The following is a 26,759-nucleotide window of genomic DNA, read 5'->3' as shown; positions in this document are numbered from 1 at the left end:
AAGCAGTTATAGAAGCCAGACCTTCCACCTTCTGCACCCCACAATGATTCTGGGTCCATACACCCAGAGGGATAAAGACTAGGGAAGCTATCAGGGGAGAAGATGGAATACAGAGTTCTGGTGGTGGGAATTGTGTGGAACTGTACCCCTATTATCCTATGGTTTTGTCAGTGTTTCCATTTTATAAATGAAAATAAAATGAAGTAAATAAATAAAAGAGAAAAAATGTAACTGTGTTGAAAGGGAAAAACGTGTTTATTTCCTAAAGACTCTTGCATCATCAAAATGACTTCAAAACAGACAAAATCAAGAAATTAGTGGGGTACACAAATCAAATGTCCAAGATTCACTTCAACTCTAGAATTGTTAGGAAGTAAATATTTAATCAACTGCTCCAGCTACCACAAAAATCTCTATAACAGGTACTGAATAAGTATTTCTTGAATATAGACCTTGGGCCATGGCTTTACCTATGGTGAATTCCCTAAGTCTGGAATTTTACATGTTTCTTAATTTTGATATACAGAGTTTTAATTTTTCCCTATGTGGTTTTGATTTGAATTTCTCTGATGAGTTAGAACATTTCTGCACATCTGTGGGCCATGTGTAACTCTTCTTTAGAGAACCATCTATTCATATCTTCTGCCCACTTTTTTTTTATTGGATTGCTCTTTTTCTGTTGAGCTGTATGAGTTTTTTGTGTGTTTTTTTTTTTTTTTTTTTTACGCTTCACAATTTGTGAAGCAACTCCTCTGAAGGTGGGGAGCAGGGGGCTCAAACCAGGATCCTTAAGTCAGTGCTTGCGCTTTGAGCCAGTGAGCTTAACCTGCTGCACTACCACTGGACTCCCTTGTATGAGCTCTTTATAGATGTTGGCTATTAACTGCTTGCTGAAGTGTTGTGTGCGAATACCTTTTCCATTGGCAGGGTTTCTTGTTTGTTCTTATGGGATTTTTGATGTGTAGAAGCTTTTCAATTTGATATAATCCCATTTATTCAGCTTTGATTTTGTTACCCTTGCCCATGAGGTAGAGTCTCCAAATACATCTTTAATGTTAAGGTCCTGAAATGCTTCACCAATTAATTTTTCTATGTATCTTACAATTTCAGGTCTAATCCCTATCTTTGGTCCAGTGGTGGTCTAGTTTCTTTTTTCTGCATGTGGTTGTCTAAGTCACCCAACATCATTTGTTGAAAAGACTTTTATTTCCTCATTGGACAGTTTTGGCCCTGTTTGTGTTTTGAAACTGTTTTGTTGTTTTAGGGTGCCTTTCCACTTAACTAGTCAAATACATTATCTCTTTTATACTTGAATTCTAGATGGAAAAGTAGTTGCCCCATTTTCAAAGTATTTAGGAGACCTTCCTGTTGCTCTATATTCTGCACTAGAGAATACAGCAGTAGTGCACACCCAGAGGGATGATTCAGGATTTAATGAATTAATAGATGTAAAATGCTTGTCCATAGTAAGCACTGAAGACTATACTAGATTTCGTAGTTGAAAGGACTTTAGGCCAAGTTTATGCCTCCTTGCCATCATTTGCTGTCTTTTGGGATTCCAGTTTTCCCAGATTTACTGTTTTACAAAATCTCTTTGCAGTTAATTGACCACAGGACATCCAGCCCCAGGCAAACCTCCATCTACACAGCACCGCCCACCGCCCCACCAGCTCACACCCCCGAGGAATCAGTCCATTGCCCAGCGGCCAGTCAGAGCTCGGTATCCAGCGCGCCAACCAATCCAAACAAACACACGTTGCTGAGGTCAACACCCGCTGCCAACACCAGGAGCAGCGGGAGTTTGGGTGGGGCGGGGCTACCCACCTGCTGCCCGCCTTCCTCGGAAGTATTTGGTGACATCCAATTGGTTGGTACTGGCAGTGGCCTGACGTTCATTGGCTGCTGTCGAGAAGGATGGGCGGGGGAAACTGAGTCTTCTAACGGGTTGGTGTAGCTGAAAGCCAAGTGTGGTGCTGACAGACCCAGTGTGTCCAAACTGCCGCGGCATCTCGCGGCTCCTCGCGTCGCAGGCGTAACTGCGGGTGGAGGCGCCCAACGCCGCAGGAGTGACGGGAGATCGGAAGGAGCCGGAGGGCGTCGGGAGCGTGGAGTCGGTGCGTTTTGTGGGGGACTCTTCCCGGCTCCCGGCAGTGGGATCTGGAGCTGCGACTTGGGGCGGGTGTGGACATTTGGGTTGAGAGAGGATGGGGGGACCCTGGGAAGCTGGTGTGAGGCGCCCCGGGCTCGCTCGCCCCTTCACACCTGGCGGCAACCTGGACACTGACAGCGACCCGGCTTGGCCGGGACGCGCCCCGAGGCGCCGCCTGCGGAGGGCTGGAGCTTCTTGGTTCTCTGCAGACTGCATGGGGTTGCCCCTCCTTCACTTAGAACTTGGACGGAGACGATGTTGGGAGGCCATTCCGAGTACTTCATTAAGTTCGTGCAAGTTGTGTAGTCAAAACACAACTCATGTACTTCCTCAACAAATAGTTGTTCACTGTCTTTCTGCCTAGTTTGCAATGAGAAAAGTCGACCTAGAGAGAGTTGAGGGGTAGGACTAGGAAGCAGGAGAGATGTAACAATTTGGTATGATGTCAGGGTTTTTATTTATTTATTTTATCCTATTCCTAGTCCAGATTTTACAAAAGAAAAAAAGAAAAGAAAAAAACAGACTCTGAAAGAAGGCAGGAATCCTCGGTCAGCTTTCTGGTCACTCATTAACTCTGATCTTGGACAAGGTGGCTTGACATTCCTGTTGCGACTTACCCTTTCTGGAAAGTAGGGATAATTAACAGTGCCGGCTCTTGAGGTTGTGCATGAAGAGTAAATGTAATAACACAGGTTCCGCATGGCAAGGAAGACATGACATAAAGAGAGAGTGATTAGTAAATGTTAGCTATGATTTTTTTAAAATTTATTTAGCTAAGGTTATTTTTTAATATTTTTTATTTATTAATGAGAGGAATAGAAGGAGAGAGAGAGAAAGAACCAGACATTCTGGTACATGTGCTGCCTGGGATTGAACCTCATAGCTTGAGAGTCCAACACTTTATCCACTGTGCCACTTCCCGGATGGATCACAGCTATGCTTATTTTTAATGAAGGGTTATGACCGTAGGAACTTGAACATAGACTCGAATTCACACTCCAACCTGTGCTATCATTAGAATCCAGTTGTGCCTTGTGTTGTAAAAAGTCGTCTTTTTGTGAAACCTGCCCTAAAATAAGTCAGAGCAAGCACTGAAACAAGACACTGTCGTAGTCACATTGCAAAGAGACTTCACTGTTTATTCCTATTTCCCAGCCTCAAAAATAAGAAACAACTACCCTGCACCATGTTGGAAAACTCAGCCGTTTATTCAGAACTGACTGAAATCTTTATATTAGGTAGAAAAGTGAAGGTAGTTTACAAGGCATTGGTTTGTACAGCATCTTGGGGGGAAGTCTATGGTATGTCAGATTGTAGCTAGTTATGCAAATGAAACGTCTGTGAATTTGGTAATAGCATGTTCTGATCTATGTTTCCATAAATAATTTCTGACTTAACTAATCTACCTGAGTAGAATAAACAGATTTTAAACTTCCATATTCTGGGTCATTTTACAGTGACATTAAAGATAAACTGGATTATATTGGTCAAAGACAAAAATTAGACTATATGTTGAGGATAGATAACCTCAAGAAAAATTCAGTTTGGGAATTCTTGTCCACTCTGATGGCAGCTAATGTCTACACTAGTGATCCCTTAAAAACGTTAACATAGGGAGTCAGACAGTAGCACAGCGGGTTAAGCGCAGGACCAGCATAAGGATCTCCATTCCCCAGTCCAGGTTCGCTGGGCTCCTCACCTGCAGGAGAGTTGCTTCACAGGTGGTGAAGCAGGTCTGCAGGTGTCTCTCTCTCCCCTTCTCTCCATTTCTGTCTGTCCTATCTAACAATGAAGGCATCAATAACAACAACAATAATAACTACAACAATAAAACAACAGACAACGAAGGGAATAAATTTAAAAAATTTAACATAAAAAAACTTGGATAAAGTTTATAGTAAAGAAAAATGAAGGTGGACATTACTCAGTTCTTGAATATAGAAATGTCAATTTATGATCTATTATATGTAACTTTCAGATTCTGATAGGGTTAAGTGGTACCAATTACCTCTGACATTCAAGTGATGCAGTTAGTTTTTGATGTAAAGGGAATGAAGGGAGGTTGGAGTAGAGGTTGGTTGTCCTAAAGTCATTCATATGCACCATGAGGCTAAGCTGAGCAGTGCTCTGTTAAGAAAAAAAAAAAAAAAGGAAAAGAAAAAAAGAATTAGGAACAAAGAGTTCAGAATAGTATTTAAAACATTTTGCTGACATTCTCCATAGATAAGGATTGGATCCTGTGCTTTTTTTTTTTTTTCCAATTGATGTGAGTGCCCTGTTGTATTAGGAAAGTGCCTAGAACTGTGCCTGCCTCCTTGATTCTTTTCTGTAATATTTTGATTCTGGATGATTGATGTGAATGGGTCTATCTTAGATTTTTTGAAATCTTCCATATGTGAGACTAGTAGCTGTCCGTCCACTCTTTGGATCTCATTTCACTTATTAGGTTTCTACTGCATGTTAGTGATAAGGAATATTGAATAATTACAGTCTATAATTGCTTTGAGTAAACATTGGAAGGGGAACTAAGCAAGTCCTTAGGATCTTTCAGGAAAGAAGAATGAATAGAAATGAGAAAATAAGACTCAGGTAGATCATAAAATAGCCCTTAAGCTATATTAAGACATTTTGGGGGGAAAATAATGTTAGGACTCAAGTGATTTTAAAAAGTGAATGGTTTCTAAGATGAACACAGTAAAGTTTCAGATTCTAATCTTTATAGGAAGAAAACCACCACCCCCCACCACCATAGAAAGAGACAGAGAGGGAAAAACACTGCAGTACCAAAGAAGCTTCCAGTGCATCCAACATAGAATGAAGCAGACATCCTCCAAGTTGCCAGCCTTGCCTTTTTTCTCTAATTTTCAGAGCCTACTGCTTTGTTTTTATACTAGTTGGGGTGCCACTCTCAGTGCCATCTCCTTAATTTCTGAAGGTAGTTTTTAAACAACAGTAATTATCATAATGGCAGCTGTTCATTCCATCTTTGTTTTCTTTCGTTTTTTAAAATTTTTTAAATTATCTTCATTTACTTATTGGATAGAGACAGCCAGAAATCAAGAGGTGGGGGGGATAGAGAGGAAAAGAGACAGAGACACCTGCAGCACTGCTTCACCACATGTTAAGCTTTCCCCCTGCAGATGGGGACCAGGGACTTGAACCTGGGTCCTTGCCCACTATGACATATGCCCTCAACCAGGTGCACCACCATCTGGCCCCTTCATCTTTATTTTCTGTAGAACTTTGGGGAAAATGTTATGTACTAGTCACTAGGACCTGTCAAACCTTGTTGAGTTTAAATAATATTGTTTGATAATAATAATCTCAGTAATAGATAAATTTCTGTTGCAAAGTCCTCTCTAATATTAACACCCTCGAATAATGTCATTGTACTGTCTATCAAATTGTCAAGTCTCTTGAGTGAAAATGGGATGTATTACTGACTGGCAAACTCACTGAATGAGCTCATCTACGTTTAGTCTATGGATATAATCGATACTTACACATTTACACCACTTACACTGATCCTAAATTCTATATTATTGAATTTTGCATTTACATTCCCCATGCTTATGAAGGAGAATGGAACCCCAAAGTGTACTATATTGAAAATAGAATTATGTTAATCTTAAAGTAATTAAGAACCAGCAAATACAGACATACACTATTTGCCCAGGAGTAGGACATAAACCTTGTTTTGTCAAGGCCTTCCCTTGCCAATATCAGAAGAAGAAGGACTTTTTTACACTGGATTGAAGTTGAGTACTAAGATGGTCTACGCAAGCAAACTTTACTAAATTAAACCTTTCTTTCTTTTGCTTCTTTTTAAAAATTTTTTTTATATTTATTTTTTCCCATTTGTTGCCCTTGTTTTTCATTTTTATTGTAGTTATTATTGTTGTTATTTATGTCATTGTTGTTAGATAGGACAGAGAGAAATGGAGAGAGGAGGGGAAGACAGAGGGGGAGAGAAAGATAGACACCTGCTTCACTGCCTGTGAAGCGACTCCACAGGTGGTAAGCCCAGGGCTTGAACTGGGATTCTAAAGCCAGTCATTGCGCTTTGCGCCACTTGTGCTTAATCCGCTGCACTACCACCGGACTTCCATGTATTTCCATTCTTACAGTTTACTGTCCCTAGAAATTTACACCACTTGTTTTATTTTCACAATTTATCACCCTTTGGTTAAAGTGATGTTCAGTCCCCAGATCCAACTGCTTCTCTGGGTCTTCAATTATTTTCTTTTTAATTTTTTTATTATCTTTATTTATTTCTTGAATAGAGACAGTCAGAAATCGAGAGGGAAAAGGGTGGTAGGAAGCGAGACACCTGCAATACTGATTCACCACTTGCAAAGCTTTCCCTTTGCAGGTTTCTGCCAGGGGCTTGAACCTGGGTCCTTATGCATTGCAACTTATGGGCTCAACCAGGTACGCCACCACCGGCCTGCAGTCTGCAGTTATTTTTTAGGAAGACCTTTATGAACACAAAAATTAAAATACTAATTTCAAATTATTGTGCCCTTAATTTTTTGTTTGTTTTGTTTTGTTTTGATCAGAGCACTACTCAGCTCTGATCTGTAGTGTGCCAGGTATGAAAGTCTATTATGTGAACTGCTGTACTATCTCCTTGGCTCACTGATATACCACTTCTTCTATGCTCCAGTTTTTGTCCTTTTAATTTGTAAATTTCAGATTTTGCAACCCAAAAGAATAAGAAAATAGTTTCTTCTCTATAGTTATAAATATTTTTACTGTTTATCATTTTTGGTGTCATGCATACCCTGCTTCATGCTAATTAGGTCCTGGCTACAAATTTGATTTAATTTTGTTGCTTGTAGGGTTTTTTTGTTGTTTTTTTTTTACCAGTGACTGTCAACCCTGGGTAGAGAACTGAAAAATCAGTAGTGAGGCTTTTTAAAAGACCTAGATTTCTGAGGCCTAACCTAAGACAAACCCACTGAGTCAGATTCTCTGACTGTGGGTCCTGAAATCTAACATCAAAAAGTAATATCAGGGCCTGAGAGCTCCACTGATAGAACACCTGCCTTGCCCTGCCCAAGGTCCAAGTTCAAAGTCTTGCACCACATGGGAGGTGCTGTAGCAACAGGTGAAGAAACTTCCTCTCTCCATCTCTCTATCTGAATGGAAAAATGGCCATAGAATGTTGAAATCACTCATGCCTGAAGCCCTGAATTTGCAATAAGTAGGTAAAACTATTAAAGAAAGTTCCAGGTTCAATCCCCCACACCACCATATGCCAGAGCTGAGCAGTGCTCTGGTATTTCTCTGTGTCTCTCTCAAAAATAAAATAAATAAAATACTTAAAAAAAAAACTACCAAAGCATCAGCAAGAAAATATGATTTAAAAAAATAAAATAAAAGAGACTCTAGAAAAATGACTTGAAAGGATTCTTGCTGAAGGTGGGCCAGAGTGGTAAGATCAAGAATTGGGTGAGGAAGTTTTGAAGGTTGGGGAATTTTCACTAAGCTGACTAGCCAGAATTCTTGCTAAAACTGAATTAAGGGAACCAAGAGCAAGCCCAAGAGCTGGACCTAGTCAGAAAAATAGTCTACTTAGAGCAGCCTGAGTAATGAGTCTTCCTTATTAGCACCTATTATTTATCTCATTTTCAAAACAATAGCACTTGAGGTATCTCTCTAAAAAATGGTGGTTATCCCCACCAATGTGTCCTGGAGCTCAGCTTCCCCAGAGACACACCCTACTAGGGAAAGAGAGAGGCAGACTGGGAGTGTGGACCGACCAGTCAACGCCCATGTTCAGCGGGGAAGCAATTACAGAAGCCAGATCTTCTACCTTCTGCAACCCTCAATGACCCTGGGTCCATGCTCCCAGAGGGCTATAGAATGGGAAAGCTATCAGGGGAGGGGGTGGGATATGGAGATTGGGTGGTGGGAATTGTGTGGAGTTGTACCCCTCCTACCCTATGGTTTTGTTAATCCTTTCTTAAATAAAAAAAAATTTTTTTAAATGGTGGTTATATGGACACTTTTTTTTGTAGATTAATGCATATTTTTATTACGTATAATAAAGTCAGTTCTTATAATAGAGTCTTATAATAAAGTCAGGAAAAAAGTATTAAAGAAGTCTTAAGGAAGATGAAACACATTGATAGCTTTTGTTGTTTGTTTAACACTTCTAAAACCACAAGTACTGGGAGGTGAAAACGGTAGAGTTCTCCATCTTTTGAAATTGTTCAGTTTTCTATAGTATCTTTAAAGGTTATAAGATGAGGTTTCCAGGTGTGATTGCCATTCCCCCCCCCAGAATGAACCCTAAATTTGCTGGGTGGTTAAAATATTTCAATAGCTTAAGTTCTAGGGACTTTTTTAAAATTAGTGATTGAATTTGATTTGCAAAAGTATAAGATAATAGTATAATTCCACACTTTTCCCACCAACACAGTTCTGTGTCCCCATACCCTTCATTGGTAACTGCATTAGTTTTCTCAAGATCACAGATACGGGTTGAATTTATCTATATCTATTTGCTCTTGTTATATATATATATATATATATATATATATACATATATATATAACTATTAAAAACCTATATATATATATATATATATAGGTTTTTAATAGTTTTATGCCTGGTGTATGATTTTTTTTGTTTTAGAAAATTGAATTTTTTAAAAATAAAAATGCATGACTTTATTATTAGGTTCGATCAGAAAGGAAAATAGGAATACATGTTATTTTTTAATATAAGTGATTTTTAACATGTCAGAATGTGTGATTTTCATCCTTTGGGTGACTCATCTTAGAAGCTTTTAGAAAAACCTATGCTTAGGTCTCACTCTCAGAGATTTGGGATAAGGTCTAGTTACAGTTATCTTTTATAGTTACTCAGATTATTCCATAAAGCCAGTCTTGAGACCCACTGGTTTACTTAATCAAACAGTTACATTTTCTAATGCTGATCTTGGTCTCTGTCACAGGAGAAAAGATGGAAGGCCTGTCTGATGTTGCAGCTTTTGCGACTAGACTTAAAAATACTCTCATCCAATACCACAGCATTGAGGAAGACAAGTGGCGAGTTGCTAAGAAAATGGTAAATAACTTCTTCTAGGGATAACTTGCAGAACAGCTTGAAAAAAATAAAGACCATACTTTTCATAAATGTACAGGATAAGTAATTATGTCGGAATGTTGGTCTGACAAATCACAAAGAAGAAACATAATAGTATTCCCACAGAATTACTTTAGTGCTATCAGTAGTTTCTGTAAATATTAGACATGAGATAGACAACAAGAACTTAAAGAATAGCTTTGTAGGCCAATAAAATGTATTGTTGTCAAGATAAGTAAGTATAGAAATTTATAGTTTGGAGTAGCTTTTATGCGAGACTACTCAGTACTTTCATTTATATATATATATTATGATTGCCTGTAGTATCGGGAATTAATCTTGTTCAATACTTAACCAGTTAAGTGGTGATGAATGAGAAATTTGCTCATGGAAAACAGCACTGCAGCTGCTCAGTCTTAGGCATCTCATTTCACATCATCTCTCTCAGTTTCAGACTCACTCCCACAGTCAGTTGGTATAGCATTATCATCAATATGTTTGTATTTTACCGTGTATAATTTATTTCCTCTATTTCTTATTATGCAATGATTTATAGTACTCTACTGAATAAAAATTCAAAATGTTATAAATGATACAAAGATAACATTATAAACTATCTAAAGATGTTGACCGTACACCAAGTTTCTGAGTGAAACCTAAACAAGGGTTTTTCTAAAAACTTAACTATCCACTACTAGCAAAGTGCGTTATACCTGAAGAACTAGTAAGGAATGGCTTCTTGTTTATTAATAAATTAGTTTATGGACCAGATTTCTAGAACTGAAATCCAGTCACCACAGGAGCACTGTCTTATATGTGTCATTCCTAATGTCAGTCTGAATTTGTCAATACTGATAATACATAATGTTGGTTTTTGGGTAAATTCTAACAGCAATAAGAAAGTTCCATTACTGAAACAGGGCTGCAGGTGTATCTCTGCCTCTCTCCCTCTCAATTCTAACTGTATCCAATAAATAATGATAATAAAAAAAATTAAAAATAAAAAAGTTCCATTACTGAATCTTAACAGTGTTTGGAGCACCTTAAGCAGCCAAAAAAGCTTTTATTGGAGGTTTGCAAGGAAGATGTGAAGAGCTTTATTTACAGGGAATTCAAATTTGAATCATTTACTAGTATATTTATAGATGACTTATTTATCTCTTTATGTTCTGTATTATAATGCAGAGATGAATGCTTCAGACTTATAAAATTGTCACTCTTACATCCAGTATGAAACCTATGTAATTACCACTATGTAAGGTTTTTTTTGTGCTTGTTTGTTTAGAAAGATGTGACAATTTGGAGAAAACCTTCAGAAGAATTTAATGGATACCTGTAAGTACATTCTTACATACTATTATTATGTGACTCTTTAGCTATAGCATATATTTATATATAATATGTATGCAGATACAGAATTACTAAATACTTTTCAGCAAAATAGGATTTTTAACTTTTAGGTTTTTTAAAAAGCATTTCACCTTATATATTCAAACCTTAAGAGTTTTGTTTCTCTCTCTCTTTTTTATTTATTTATTATTGTATAGAGACAGAGATAAATTGAGAGGGGAAGTGTTGTATGCTTTACATTGAGTTGTTCTAGCTCTCCCCCTGCCAAGAAAATTTGGATCAGCCCTGCTAATTTCGCGGGCCCACTTGGCCCCGCCCCAAGGAAGCCCGAGAGGGTTCCAGAGTTCCAGAGTTGGAGAGTTAGAGAGTGGCAGAGTTAGAGAGTGCTTGGCGCCATCGCAGGGGAAAGAAGCAGCAGAGTTCTGTTTGGTGATTAGTTTGGTTTAGTTTATGAATCGTTGTTCCTGAATAAAGAAATACAGCTTCCCTGCCCAGCCGTATGTCTCTGGTCGTCTCTGTTACCCGCCCGTGAAGCTAGCCTGGCCAGCTGGAGCCTCTGAATTTTAACAACAAATGGCGCCCACGTGGACCTGACCTGCGCATCTCTCAGATAAGTAAAGACAATTTGGCTACCTATGTACTATGGCCTTCTCTTCTGCTTGTGAAGAGGTCTCCAAAGGCCTTTGCTCTTTCTTCACGAGACTGTTTTGCTGTTTCTGGAACATTTATCTCTTGACCACTCTGTGGTTTCCACTTGCTTGGGCGAACTCAAAACAGCCAGAGGAGTCGGGAAGAGCCAGCGGGCAAGAGGCGAGGCGTGGAGCTGCCTTTTCCACCTGGTGGAACAGCCAGCCAGCCGGCTGCGCCCAGACAACCCCGTGCACCACGCCCGCAGCCCCGCAGCCCCGCAGCCTGCAGGAGGCTAACGCCAGCACGCAGGAGCCCGATGCCACCACACAGGAGCCTGACACCAACACGCAGGAGCCTGACGCCAACACGCAGGAGCCTGATGCCAACACGCTGGAGCCTGATGCCAACACGCAGGAGCCTGATGCCACCACGCAGGAGCCCAATGCCAGCACGCAGGCCAGCCCACAGGAGCCGGCTCTCCACAGCATGGCACTGGACGCGAGATCTCTCCACGCTTCTCAGCCACTGTGAACAGGGCAGCAGACATGGCAGGGCCATGGGGCAGGGCCGCGGTGGCCTATCATGGCCGCCACCCCTGGGCACCTCGGCCCATGCCTTCTACAAGGCTGGCCTGCCCACCCTCATGCTATGAATTCTGGAATGATCCCGGACCTCCCGGACCCCCGGGCTCCCTGCCGAAACTGGGCACACGAGATCTCCAGCTGCCGGTTCGGTCTGAAGGCAGACAAGCTGGAGTACGCAGAGATTCGTACAGAGATCGCAACCTGTAATTCCTAGAAGTGAAGCTGCCCAAGAGACCACCACTGGACCACGCACCCCCCCAACAACTAAGACAGTACATATCTAAATTCGTGTTTGAAATGACATGTCTTCGTAACAAAGGTTTCTCTCCTTGTGCATTAATGACCATGTTTATGTGTGTGTTTAAAGTTTGGTAAACAGTAACTTTAAGGCTAAATTCTTACTAGTCAAAGTTAAATGAAAAAGGTTTTCAACGTAATTCTCATAAAGATAAAATTAACTTACATTTAAAGTCTGAGGTAAAAATTAGTTAACAATCAATATATTTTAACTAAGTTGGTCTAAACAAAAGGTTAAATAGACTTGTTGATATGTAAAACTCTCGATTACCTTCTCTATTAGAAATGGTAGATCGCACAATGGCTATGCTAATTATTCTCATGCCTGAGGTTTCCTTTCCTGCGCACACCTAGGGTGTATCTCCATCTTGAATGGGTGTAACAATAGGTTAAAAAGACGTTGTTGATATGTAAAAGTCTCAAATTCCTTCTCTATTATAAATTTTAGATTGTGCTGTGGTTATGCTAATAAGAAGTTTTGTTTCATAGTAAGTAATTGTAGCCAGCTGCCTTTGGGACTCTAGGCTGTTCCCCACCCCCATGCAAATGCCTGTCGAGGCAAGTACGCCCCCCAGAGGCAAGAAATGTTTTTTTTAAGCTGATAAAGTTTTGCCCACAGAGGCAAAACATGGCCCCCTCAGGCCTTCCCTTGGCAGCACACTGGTTCTTGTTACTTGCTTACATGTTTCTCCATGTTTGTGCCAGTTTCTTTTTTTAAAAATGCCTGTACGATATAGGTTTCTGTTCACCCCACACAGTTGATATTGTAGTCATTTAGTTAAAAAGAAAAGGGGGAATTGTTGTATGCTTTACATTGGGTTGTTCTATCTCTCCCCCTGCGAAGAAAATTTGGATCAGCCGTGCTAATTTTGCGGGCCTGCTTGGCCCCGCCCCAAGGAAGCCCGAGAGGGTTCCAGAGTTCCAGAGTTGGAGAGTTGGAGAGTGGCAGAGTTAGAGAGTGCTTGGCGCCGTCACGGGGTAAAGAAGCAGCAGAGTTCTGTTTGGTGATTAGTTTGGTTTAGTTTATGAATCGTTGTTCCTGAATAAAGAAATATAGCTTCCCTGCCCAGCTGTATGTCTCTGGTCGTCTCTGTTACCCGCCCGTGAAGCTAGCCCGGCCAGCTGGAGCCTCCGAATTTTAACAACAGGGAAGATAGAGAGGAAGAGAGACAGAGAGACACCTGCAGTCCTGCTTCACTTGTGAAGCTTCCCCCCTGCAGGTGGGAACCAGGGGCTTGAACCGGAACTTTGCACACTGTAATGTGCGCACTTAGCCAAGTGTACCCTTAACCAAGTGTGCCACCGTCTGGCCCCAGAATCATCTCTCTCTCTTTTTTAAATTTCTTTATTGGAGACTTAATGTTTTAAATTTGACAGTAAATACAATAGTTTGTACATGCATAACATTTCCCAGTTTTCCCTATAACAATACAACCCCCACTAGGTCCTCTGTCATTCTTTTTTGGACCTGTATTCTCCCTCCTCATCCCCCCCACCCCAAGAGTCTTTTACTTTGGTGCAGTACACCAACTCCAGTTCAAGTTCTACTTGTGTTTTCTCTTCTGATCTTGTTTTTCAACTTCTGCCTGAGAGTGAGATCATCCCATCATCTCTCTCATTTTAAAGAATTAAGATAGCTCCTGGGAGTCAGGTGTAGTGCAGCAGGTTAAGCGCACGTGGCATGAAGCACAAGGACCAGCTTAAGGATCCTGGTTCGAGCCCCAGGTTCCTCACCTGCAGGGGAGTCGCTTCACAGCTGGTGAAGCATGTCTGCAGGTGTCTCTCTTTCTCTCCCCCCTCTGTCTTCCCCATCTCTCTCCATTTCTCTCTGTCCTATCTAACAACAACGTCAATAACAAAAACTACCACAACAATAAAAAGAAACAAGGGCAACAAAAGGGAAAATAAATAAATATAAAAATTTAAAAAAAGATAGCTCCTAGGTGCACCTGACCAACAATGTGTGAGGTTTAGATTCATACCCTGGCACCAAATGAGAGCACTGTGGATAACACTAGCGGATGGTGGAATGGTGCTGTGGTATGACTCTTCTGTCTTCGTCAATTTCTCCCCCTCATCTCTTTACTTACAATAAAGAATAAATGAATAAATAAAAAGTCTGCGGATGGTACTTAGCAATGATATCACACATGTGTGAGGTCCTGGATCCATTCCCTGGTGTCACATTAAAAGAAAAAAAATTATTTGTTTGAAAGATAGAGAGAGCAGTGCAATACTCTTGCATATACAGTGCCTGGAATTGAACCCAGGACTTAACATTTGCAAAGCCTGCATACTACTCAAATTAGCCAACTACCTGGCTGCTTAAAAATGGCCTTTTAGGGAGTCCGGCAGTAGCGCAGTGGGTTAAGCGCATGTGATGTGAAAGGATCCTGGTTGGAGCCTCCAGTTCCCCACCTGCAGGGGAGTTGCTTCACAGGCGGTGAAGCAGTTCTGCCGGTGTCTTTCTCTCTCCCTCTCTGTCTTCTCCTCCTCTCTCTATTTCTCTCTGTCCTATCTAACAACGATGACATCAGAAACTACAACAACAATAAAAAGCAACAAGAGCAACAAAAGGGAAAATAAATGAATAAATAAATAAATTAAAAAATTAAAAAATGGCCTGCTATACTTATTGTAGAGTTTTTGATGGAGAGAATTATAAAACTGGTTTCAAATGACTGATGCAATTTTAATTTCTTAGAATGGAATATAAAACCCGTTTAAAATTCTGTTTTCTTGATAGTATAGCATACTTTATTATAAAAATTTATCTTGAAGTCATGAGAAAGGTAATATTTAGTTAACTCTTACTCTTTGCCATTGTAGTACTACTTATTAATTTTAAGTAACCTGGATTATCAATAATTGGAAAATGGTTAAGTTATGGAACATGATATAGTCTTTAGAAACCAAATTTTCAGATATTACTTAGAACTATAAGAAAACGTTTAAGATTTAGTGAAAAGTAGAAAACTAAAATGTTTGTTGCACAATTACAGATTGTCTTTAATATATGCATATTATTTTATCTGACACTATGCAGTTATTTTTAACTTTATTTTATTTAATAATTATTTTTATTTATTTTTTAATATTTATTCCCTTTTTGTTGCCCTTGTTTTATTGTTGTAGTTATTGTTGTTATTGATGTCATTGTTGTTGGATAGGACAGAGAGGGGAGAGAAAGATAGACACCTGTAGACCTGCTTCACCACCTGTGAAGCGACTCCCCTGCAGGTGGGGGGCCAGGGGCTTGAACCAGGATCCTTACACCACTCCTTGCGCTTTGCGCCACATGCGCTTAACCCGCTGTGCTATTGCCTGACTCCCTTAATTATTTTTATTAGCAACATGTATACAGTTCTTATGACGGTTTTATTTCCATTTCTTTGTATCTGCATGTAGTTGAACATGAATTATGCCTTTAATCAGAAAAACAAATGTTACTTTTTTTAAGCCAGTGAGAAAAATTGCCTTAATTGTAGTAGAATGTTCATATCCTTGGACTCAGTTCTTCTAAAAGGGAAACTTAGTATATGGACAGTGTTCTAAATTATAATACCAAAGAGCATTTCTAGAAAGAAGACTTGTACAATATTTATGACAAGGACAGGGAAAGTGGAGTTGGATTAAGCATTGTAAGCAAGTATGGAAATGATCCTTTAGATCAGTAATTCCCAGTGGGGGTTGAAAAGTTCAAAATGTGCTAAGGGAGCACTATGTTTGATTTGAAAGTCTTCATTACAGAAGCTAATATTCAGCTAAGCAGTAAAGAACAAATAGGTCGTGTTTTTTTTTTCCCTAGAGAATGAAGAACTAAGCAAAGGGATTTCATCTACTACATAAATATAGATAGGAAACACTTTATGGAGGTTGTTCAGGGCAATAGAATTTATGTTTGTATAGTTATGATATAATATATATGGTAGAACATATGTGTGAGGATTTTTAAATTCTAAAATAATGGATTAAGTATTGTCCTAACCTTCCACTTGTCCTTAAGACAGTGAAGAAGTTTTATCTCAAAATCTATAACTAGCTTCTTAAGGTTATTCTCTTATGCATAAAATTTTACTACAATAAGTATATCCCTGTTAAGTAATCTGTGACTTTTCTCAGATTCTTAAAAAGATACACCATCAGAAAAGAGCTAGAAAATGAAGTGGTGTAGTGCTAGACACAGAATATTCAAAGTAAGGACATACTATAGAAGTTGAAAAGCGCAAATGAAGTGAGATTTAATGATGGCGATAATAGCAATGATAACCATTGAGAAGCAAATATTATTCTAAGTCTTTCATATTTAGGAGATAATGTTGATAAAATATTGTAATAAAATATATTCTTAATGTTAGAATGGGGTAAGGAAAAAAAGCATCAAAAATTGAACCCCAGATTTCTAATTTGCATATAGGATTAATTTGTGTTACATCTCCAGCTTAAACCCAAGTTTGAGACCTCAAGAGAGAAGACTGGAGAAGATAACATACTACAAAATGGGATACTATTAAGTCAACAGATATATATATTTATACTTATCAACTATGCATCAGTAGGGTAGGGAAAAGATTATAAAAAGTGTTAAATCAGCAAGGAAACAAAAAAAGACTACCAAAAATGTTGCTCTTAGAATTAAAGACTATCTGTCTCTTTTCTTTCTTCACTGGAGGTAACTACTGTTTAAAAATTGTGTATTTGATATTTTGACCCCTATATTGTGTTTTAGTTAGTAATTTGCTTTTAATTTTTTTCACCTTGCTTTATTAGACAGTGCCAAATTACTCTCTAAAAGATATGATTGTAGTTTGGGACTTCTTGTTCCCCTCCATTCAACACTTACTAAGTTTTCAACTTCTGCCAATCTGTATGGTAGAAAATATCATTTTATTAGTATTTTATTTTATTTAAACCTTTTTAAATTTTTATTATTATCTTTACTTATTTATTGGATAAAGACAACCAGAAACTGAGGGGGAGGGGTGGGGATAGTGAGGAAGAGAGACAGAGATACCTGCAGCACTGCTTCACCCACTCATAAAGCTTCCCTTCTGCAGGTGGAGACTGGGGGCTTGAACTCGGTCCTTGCACTTTGTAACATCTGCACCCAACTACCAGTGAAATTGAGAATTTTTTCTACATTTATTGACATTTCAGGTCAATCTTAACATGTCTTTAAGCCCATCTTTTGTTTTTTTCTGATTTGTCTATATGTGTTGCACACCTTTTTCCAGTCGGAGTAGCTTTAAAAAGTTCTTTTGCCATTTGTGATACACAAGTTTTTTATTTTAACCGTCTTATAATGTGTTTTGTATACTTAAGAAATCCCTCTACATCCTAAGGTAATTTTTATCTCAAAGTATATTTTATCCCAAGGTATATTTAGCTCAGTTTCAAAGCTCTACATAACAGTTTTTAATCTATCTGGGGTTATTTTGAATGGTGTGAATTTTGAATGGTGAATTTTTTTCTTTTCTTTTTTTAAGGATTGCTATTGAATTCAAGCAGCATTTATAGAACAGTCCATCCTTCCCCCACTGATATGTAATACCACCTTTGAAATATGTCAGGTTCCAAAATTATTCATGTGCTAATTCCTGGGTTCTCTATTCCTGGGTGACCTCATTTTTCTGTCCCTAATAAAAATTGAAAATGAGGGTGAAAATATGCATATACAAATATCATGCTAAAGCATAACTGAGAATAGTATACAATATAAATGGATACATTGCAGCACTTCACAGGCTATTTTCTGCTGTATCACACATAGGGATTTTGTTGTGTTCATAAGAATTTGACTTAAATACTTCTTTCTACAGTTTCAAAGCCCAAGGTATTATAGATGACACTGTCAATAGTGTAATAGACCATATTCGTCCAGGACCCTGTCGCCTGGATTGGGACAGCTTAATGACTTCAATGGACATTTTGGAGCAATTTGAAGAGGTATTTAAAACCATTACTTGAGGGAGAGAAAGAGAGTGTGTGTGTGTGTGTATGTGTGTAGTTTTATTCATTATATTCATTGAAAATAAGAAGTAATAATAAACATCTCACAGGGGAGTCCTTGATGCCTTTCTAAAAAGCTTGAGTTTGTTTTCTGAAATAGTGGTGAAAATCATCAGCATCTTTAATTGAAAAGCATTGGTTATGGTCCGAAATCTAAAATTCTGAAAACACTGTCATCATACTCAGATTTCTAGGCTGATGTAAGCTTTCCAGTAAGATTAAGCCAAAATCAAAGACTAGGTAAAAATTTTATTTATTTATTCATTTATTTACCTCCAGGGTTATCACTGAGACTCAGTGCCTGGACTACAAATCCACTGCTTCCAGAGGCCATTTCCATTTTTGTTGGCCTTGTTGTTGCTATTGTTATTGTTGGATAGGACAGAGAAATTGAGAGAGGAGGGGAAGACAGAGAGGGAGAGAGAAAGATAGACACCTGCAGACCTGCTTCACTACATGTGAAGTGACTGCACTGCAGGTGGGGAGCCGGGGCTCAAAGTGGGAGCCTTATACTGATCCTGGGCGCTTTGCGCCCTGTGACTGCACTACTGCTATTCCCCCTAGCTAGAAATTCTTACATTAGCTATCAGATAATTAAGTCTTCAAATTGAGTTGATCTTTCTTTTATTGATCATGTCTTTTTATGTTTGAATTTTTTATTGAGTCATTGGGTGTTTTAGTTAGAAGTATTTGTGAATTTTATCTTAAACACCCCAAATTGCCACTATTACCATGTTTCATATCATATACAAGGTCTCTGCACTGATAAGGAGTTGAAGACTAGGCCATTTATCTCTGTCATATTTTGACTATATATGAATATATATGTATATATATAATCTTCATGTCCAAACAGTAACAGATTTAGGATAGAGATCAACCCATCAGAATAAGTGTAAGAGTTGTTAGTAATACATTTAATGAGTTTGTTTCTTACTAGAAATTATTTCATGCTCACTGTTTCCTATAACAATTATGCCTTTTACCTGATCACTTTCAGAATTGCTGTGTGATGCGTTACACTACTGCTGGTCAGCTTTGGAATGTAATTTCCCCAAGAGAATTTGTGGATTTCTCCTACACTGTGGGATACAGAGAAGGGCTTTTATCCTGTGGTAATGATCACAAAATGTTTTTTTTAAGTTTGTTTTAAATATTTCAGTTTTAAAACTCTACTGTTTCTTTATATGTGAGATATATATTTTCATCCTTCATCGTTATTTTATATTCACTAAACTTTAAATGTTAACCCCCTACAAATAAAACTATCGGGAGTTGGGTGGTAGCCAGCAGGTTAAGCGCATGTGGCATGAAGCACAAGGACCTGCAAGGATCCCGGTTCGCGCACCGGGCTCCCCACCTGCAGGGGAGTCGCTTCACAAGGGATGAAGCAGGTCTGCAGGTGTCTGTCTTTCTCTACCCCTTTCTGTCTTCCCCTCCTCTCTCTATTTCTCTCTGTCTTATCTAACAACAACAACAATAACAACAGTAACAATAAAAAACAATGGCAACAAAAAGGAAATATTAAAAATAATCTTTTTTAAAAAAGAAAAAACAGTATCAGGAAGGGTTTTTAAGTCTTCGACTAGACTTTGTTCTCAATTACATAGTAAGAAAGTAATACAGTAAATAAATTCCCTTCTAAGTCACTCTTATAAAACATCTACTTAGTCATATATATGGAGAGAGTGCACATCTTATGAAGCCCAAGGACCCAGGTTTGAGCCCCAGCTCTTTACCTACAGGAGGAATGCTGCATGCATGGTAAAGCAGGTCTGCAGCTATCTTTCTCCCCCCTCTTTAACTCTCTGTTCCCTCACAATTTCTCTCTGTGTATCAAAATAAATAAATAAATACAATTTTAAAAAGGGCTGCTGGGAGCATTGGATTTTTCATGCTGACAATGAGCTATTATTGCCATAACCCTGGTGGCAATAAAATTTTTTTAAAAAGGGGGGGTGTGGGGGGAAAAAGGAAGAAAAAAATAGACTAGATATTGGAATATGTTTTACTCTTGAGTAGTAAAATATTTATTATTCTTGAGTAAAATATTTTTTACTCTTGAGTAGTAGGCTCCTCTTATCTAAAATATATTATATAAATTATTTTTTAAAATTTTTTGTCATACTTAGTATTTACTTGAGTTGAGCGTTGGAGATAAAGAGCTCCTCGTTTATTATTAACCACCTAGTAGCAAAATTGGATATGGCATAGCCTATGGACAGTAGGTTCTTGGCACCTGCTACAGCCAAGATTTGTAGTTTCTAAGGAGTTTACCAAGATTATATTATATCGTCTATTCTGAAGGGATTAGAACTTTCCCAATACCAATTTGCTTGTCCTTTTCAGAATTCTATTTTACAATTTTCCTTTTAATCCCTTCATGGCCACTCTTGGGGCTTAATTTCCATCTATGTGAATAAGGAGAAAAAATATTTGAACAAAGATCTAATAATACTTCTAAAAGATGTATATATGAGAAAGATAGAGAACCCAAGTATCACACTGGCATACGTGATGCCAGGAATTAGACCAAAAACCTAATGCATACAAGTTTGATGCTCTGCCTATTTTATCAGACCACTTGATAATATTTTAAAACGAGAATATTAGACTAAGATAAATCACTTCTATTAATCATGCTATTTTTAAATTGTCTTGTAGGAATAAGTCTTGACTGGAATGAAAAAAGACCAGAATTTGTTCGTGGATATAACCATCCCTGTGGTTGGTTTTGTGTTCCACTTAAAGACAATCCAAGCCAGAGCCTTTTGACAGGCTACATTCAGACCGATCTGCGTGGAATGATTCCTCAGTCTGCAGTAGACACAGCCATGGCTAGCACTTTAGTCAACTTCTATGGTGATTTACAAAAAACCTTACTAAAGGCTTAACACATTCAAACTATGTTTCCCTAAATCAACTTTCTCTAAGCTGCATGACCTGTATAAATCATCTTTTCTTCTCTTCTGCATAATATGTAGGAAAAAAATTGAGATTTTTTTTTTTTAGTTTATTTTATTCCTATAGTAGATAGTTATCTAAAAGAGGGTATTTCAGTTTTTCTTAACAGCTTTTTTGCACATTGTTTGGCAAATCAGTATGTCTTCCAATGGACAGAAATCCACAAAGAAGTAGACACAGTTCTTTGACCCAGACTTTTAAGAAATTGACTAGAACCTCAGTGTGAATATTTTGCCAACTGGGAAATTAGAGAAAGCACAAGCTTCATGCTGCTAGGTAAAATAATCTACTTTTGGTTTATAAACATTTTGTAGGTATTTTTAAATTTTTGGAAGGTAAATATCAGTGCTTTATTTTGGGTATGGTCTGTGAGTTTGCAATGTCTCGGACTAAAAAAAGCCCCCTTATATTTTATAAAGGTGAACTTTTTGTCAATTGACTTGCACTACTGTAAGTATGAGAAGACCAGATTAAACAATAGCTATCCTAGTAAATAGAGGTAACATTCAAATTTAATTGTTTTAATACCTAGATAGCTCTGTTTAGTGGATATCTGTATGTTTATGTATATTTATTTTGTGAATCTTAAAAGCATTTTTGCATGAATAAGATGGAAGCAATAATATAGTAAACTGTCTAATCTGTGCTAGGGACACCACACTGATTAGGCAATATAGGTTGTGTGAGATGACTGACCACAGCTTATAACCAGTGAATGGATTCACTGAATAATAAAATATGAACAGTTTATACATGTCAGCTTTAAAAATATCACTCAATTCAAAATATTACAAACCACATAAAAATGATAATTGTGCTTGTAATTTCAGTTTGCAATTAAAAACATTCATAGATTTAGCCAAATGTCTAAATTAGTCATTTTATAAACTAAAGTGAATTATAAGTCCCTTGATTCTGTGGTTGTTTACCTTAAATTTCCCAGATGATTTTAATGTTCTATGTGACTGACTTTTTCACCCAGTTTGTTTCTTAAAGGAGAACTTGAGGCAATTGAGTGTGTCCGTGGGAATTCTTTGTATGTATCCATGGAAATTTTTTGTGTATATGACACATCTTAAGGTCTAATCTGGTGTTTGTTGTGAGTCCTTTATGTATTATTACTGTTTCTGTGGGTTTTTTTTTTTTTGGTTGTTGTTGTTTTCCTCTATTTAATATAGGCTAAAGTGAGCTCTGGAGACATTTATGGGTTAGGCCACAAAAAGCACAAGTGTGAGTGAGTGAGTGAAACTTTGCTATGCTCTCCTTAATATAAGGAAAGTGTAAGTTGTAATCCTTCAAGTTTATTTTGATAAAGTAGAAAAATACTCCTGACCCCCCACCTGCAGGGAGGTTGCTTCACAGGCAGTGAAGCGGGTCTGCATGCGTCTTTCTCTTCCCCCTTTGTCTCCTCTCCTCTCATGATTTCTCTCTGCCCTATCCAACAACAACAACAACATCAGTGGCAATAATAAACATAATAACAAAGGCAACAAAATGGGAAAAAATGTCCTCCAGGAGCAGTGGATTCATAGTAGTGCAGGCACTGAGTCCCAGTGATAACCCTGGAGGAAAAAGAAAAAAGAGATCTTAATTTTTACTGTTAAAGATGATGGTTATTGACAAAACAAAAGGTTTCAATATAGTACTCAGTGAATAATCTCAGTTTTTATATTGAAGATGATTTATGCAAGATCTGACTGAAGCAATACAGATGATCATATATATATATATATTAACTTGAAGTAACCATCAGTATTATTTTCCAACTTCACTTTGGAGTTGTACGATTTCTCTGTACATGTTTCTTCTGTAATAGGGAAAGAAAACTGAGTATTTTAGCTTTTAAGTTTCCCCTTGCACAGATGTCTCTAAAGGTTAGTTTTTATTTCATCTATTTTCTTTCATTTGGTCTTATTGATACGGTATAGGAAGTCTCTTAAGTTTTAGTATTCTGTCTTGGATGGTGAACTACCAGCAGATGTCCAATTAGACAGTGCTCAGATTAGGTAAGGAATTTGCAATGAGGTTTTATGTTGCTATAAGGGCTATTTTTGTATGAGCTGGGTACCTTTACAGGCAAATGCGTTGTCCAGTCTGTTTCTGTTCATGTTTTAATTTATACCTCCAATTGATTGTTCCACAATCCACTGTTGAATGTAACCCACTGCAGGTGAAAGTATTTGGGGGAAAATATTTTGTTGCTATATTATGATGTGTGATGGGTTGAAAAATTATATTTAAAGTACTTGAAATTTATATTCAGCATCAAGATAGGTCTTCATATCTGCTGGGCTCTTATTACTTAAACAGCTTTATTGAGGGATAGTTTACATGCTATACATTTTCTAAGTATGTGATCCTATCACCTTTAATATATTAGTAATCATCTTTAATACATTTCTCTATGATGTTGGTGCACCTATCACCACAAGCCAGTCTTAAGAGAATTACCATTAACCAAAATGATTGTTTTTATCCATATCTAACCAAAGTTTATCATAGTGTACAGAAGATGGTAAAAAGATTAGAATAGGTTTTACTTGTTTTCAAGAGTAGAGGTGTAATTTAATCCTAAAATCAGGAACTTTGTGGTAGTGTATTAAATATGTTATCTCAAATACCATAATGATAAAAAAAAAACCCATGGGATAGGATTAATATTGACATATAATTAAGCTTGATGTTTCTGTAGTGGTGCTGCAGAATTGAAAAATTATGTGAACCACAGGTGTAACTTCCAAATTTTCTAGTAACCACATTACAAGGTAAAAGGAAATATTATAATTTTAGTTAACATAGTTCATTAAACCTTGTACATCCAAGATAATCATTTCAATGTTAGTGTAAAAAGTCATTGATAGTTTGCATCTTTTTTTCTCTGAATTCTTTAAAATCTGGTATGTATTTTATTACTCCTTTGAACAATACACATTTTAATTGTTAATTTTCCACATGAAACCTGTTTCTTGGACTGTAGCAAAGTTATGACATATGTATTAGCTGTCTTCCTGTAATATGAAGTAGAGAGTATTTTGGAATTATGGTCCTAAATATAATAATTTTTCTCACATTTGGAGCTTTCTCCGATGGCTAAATGAGAATATCTAGACACTAGAAATAAGTCAGAAAAATTATAACCCAAAATTTTTTTCCTTTAATTTACTTTTGGGGGCCAGGCAGTGGCACACCCAGTTAAACACGAGGACCCATGCCAGGATCCATGTTCGAGCCTCTGCTCCCCACCTGCAGGGAGGAGAGCTTTGCAAGCATCGAAGCAGGTCTGCAGGTGTCTTTCTCTCTCCCTCCCTCTATTTCTCCCTCTCTCCTCTCTCAATTTCTTTCTGTTAAGTAAAATGGAAAAAATGGCCAGCAGGAGCAGTGGGTTCATAGTGAAAGCACCAAGCCCCAGCAATAGCCCTGGAGGCTAAAAAAAATAAAAAATAATTTTTAATGGGAAATTAATGAAATTAAAGACTATAATTTGTCTTGTTTCATTTATTTTTTCTAGGTTGCATTGGGAGTAGGTGCATTTAGTAAATAATTGAATATAGTACTGTTTTCAGTATGTGGTATCTATTTTTTAAAGGAAATTAGTTTAATGCAAGAAAAAAAACTCATAGGTGAGTTTGCTCTGAATATTTTATATTCAGAATCTTAATTGCTGAGGCTTATTTAAAAAACTCAGCAAAAATAATTGTGGGTATTTAGTATTCTGCAGTCATGTGTCATATACACTGCTCAAGTAAAGTAGGTTGTAAATGTTAAGTATCTCTTAATTTCAGTGTTCACTGAGATTGGATATATTTAAAATTATATGTTTCTATATGTAAAATTAACTTCCAGTTATTTTTCTTTCCTCTATTCTTTTTTCCTATCTGAAGCGCATTTTATCAAATCGCAGTTTGAATTAATATCAATCTAAAACTCCTATAATACAGATTGCCTCTGGAGAAGATAGGAAAACATTGCCCAATTTGGAGCCCCTAATTGCTTATTAAGTATGACTACATCCCTTTGATGTAAATACTTTGATTTTGTGTCAGAAGCATAGTTGTATTCTTTGAATCAGCTGTTAACATTGTTTGGAGTCAATGGATATTGTAGCTATGTATCAATGCTATGGATCACTTAATGGAACCCAGAAAATTTAAGGAATTTGACCATTAGAACCTGTACAGTTTCTTATTCAGAATATCTCCCATGCTTTTCTTAGTTAACTTCCAGAAATAGGGGGTGATGGAATCTGAGCATGGAAGATCAATTAGATTGTAACTAGAATTTCTTTAGACAGAGAGTTTGGAAGCTGTTTTTTAAATTCTTTATTATTAGATAGATACAGAGAGAAATTGAGAGGGCAGGGGGGAGTTAGGGAGAGGGACAGAGACACCTGCAGCCCTACTTCACCTCTCATGAAGCTTTCCCCTGCAGTTAGGGACCAGGGGCTTGAACCTGGGCCCTTGCACACTATAATGTGTGTGCTTAACCAGGTGTGCCACCACCTGGCCCCAGAACTAGAATTTTTTTTTATCATTTTCCTGGTTCCAAGTATTACACATCTTCATTTATATGAAAATTTATCTTGCAATGCAGTAAAAACTATACTTATACTGTCTTACAGCATTTGTGAATATTTTATGAGTCAACATGTAAAGCTAGAGTCTTTGTTAAATCAGTGAGATTAATGTAAATAAAATGTTTTTATTTGCTTTGAAATATGTCAGAATAAAATTCTAGACATTCTTGATCATGATGCTGTCTATGTAAGTTATTGCAGGTATGTGCCGAGAGAATTTCATGTCTTATTTAAAATATGTAGCTGCCTAGATGCTTAAAAAGAGAAGTATAACCTGGAAAGTAAAGAATCACACACATACTAGTTTTCCCACCAAAATCTTATATAAAGTGTTAGCTACAATGTGGCTGAATGGGCAAAATGATGATCAATGATACATGTTAGGCCTGTTGTACACATGTTTAAATAATTGTATTGACTTGATTAGGACTTCTGATTATTTCATTCAGGATCAAATGTTGGAAATACAAAGAAACTTTTGCTACATTAATAAACTAATGGAGGGAGCCAGGCAGTAGCACAGCAGGTTAAGCGCACGTGGCACAAAGCACAAGGACTGGCATAAGGATCCCAGTTCGAGCCCCTGGCTCCCCACCTGCAAAGGAGTCGCTTCACAGGTGGTGAAGCAGGTCTGCAGGTGTCTATCTTCCTCTTCCCCTCTCTGTCTTCCCCTCCTCTCTCCATTTCTCTCTGTCATATCCAACAACAACGACATCAATAACTACAACAACAATAAAAAGACAACAAGGACAACAACAACAAAAAAATAAATAAATAAACTAATGGATACTAAAGGCAATCTGCATTAAAAACCAATATAGTTTAGTTATTCTCATTTAATAAAACCAGACATTGGCCATTAATACTAGTTCAAGGGCCAGGGTTTCCACAGTTAAAATCTTTCCTTCATTGTGACAAAATGACTGCTATAGAATTTACATGCACATTGAAGTCAAAATTAACCTGAAGAAGGCATGACACCATTTTTTCTTATCAACGAAGCCAAAACTTCCAGAAGTCTCTAATAGCTTTCCCTTCCAAAAGCCTGAGTTAACTCATAATTATAAAGGTAACTGGGGAAGCAGAAGGATTTCGTCTTTTGAGAGAT

The 26,759-nt window shown here is 37.6% G+C and overlaps 1 protein-coding gene across 2 annotated transcripts; it reads left to right on the top strand.

Moving 5' to 3' along the window:
• The first annotated feature begins 1,910 nt into the window (after window positions 1-1,910).
• On the top strand, window positions 1,911-25,825 carry STARD4 (StAR related lipid transfer domain containing 4). 2 transcript variants are annotated; one of them, XM_060201262.1, is made up of 6 exons: window positions 1,911-2,118; window positions 9,117-9,226; window positions 10,530-10,579; window positions 17,925-18,051; window positions 19,115-19,229; window positions 20,779-25,825. In XM_060201262.1, the coding sequence occupies exons 2-6, from the start codon at window positions 9,122-9,124 to the stop codon at window positions 21,006-21,008; spliced, it is 627 nt and encodes a 208-aa protein (XP_060057245.1). In that variant the 5' UTR covers window positions 1,911-2,118; window positions 9,117-9,121; the 3' UTR covers window positions 21,009-25,825. The 2 variants fall into 2 exon arrangements, with proteins under 2 accessions (XP_060057245.1, XP_007531930.2); XM_007531868.3 differs by having other exon boundaries at window positions 1,912-2,114; window positions 9,114-9,226.
• Window positions 25,826-26,759: the final 934 nt, after the last annotated feature.

Source organism: Erinaceus europaeus, chromosome 11 (assembly GCF_950295315.1).
Source record: "Erinaceus europaeus chromosome 11, mEriEur2.1, whole genome shotgun sequence".
Classification (NCBI taxonomy): domain Eukaryota; kingdom Metazoa; phylum Chordata; class Mammalia; order Eulipotyphla; family Erinaceidae; genus Erinaceus; species Erinaceus europaeus.
The sequence above is the reverse complement of the archived record's forward strand: the minus strand, read 5'-3'. Positions and strand labels throughout refer to the sequence as shown.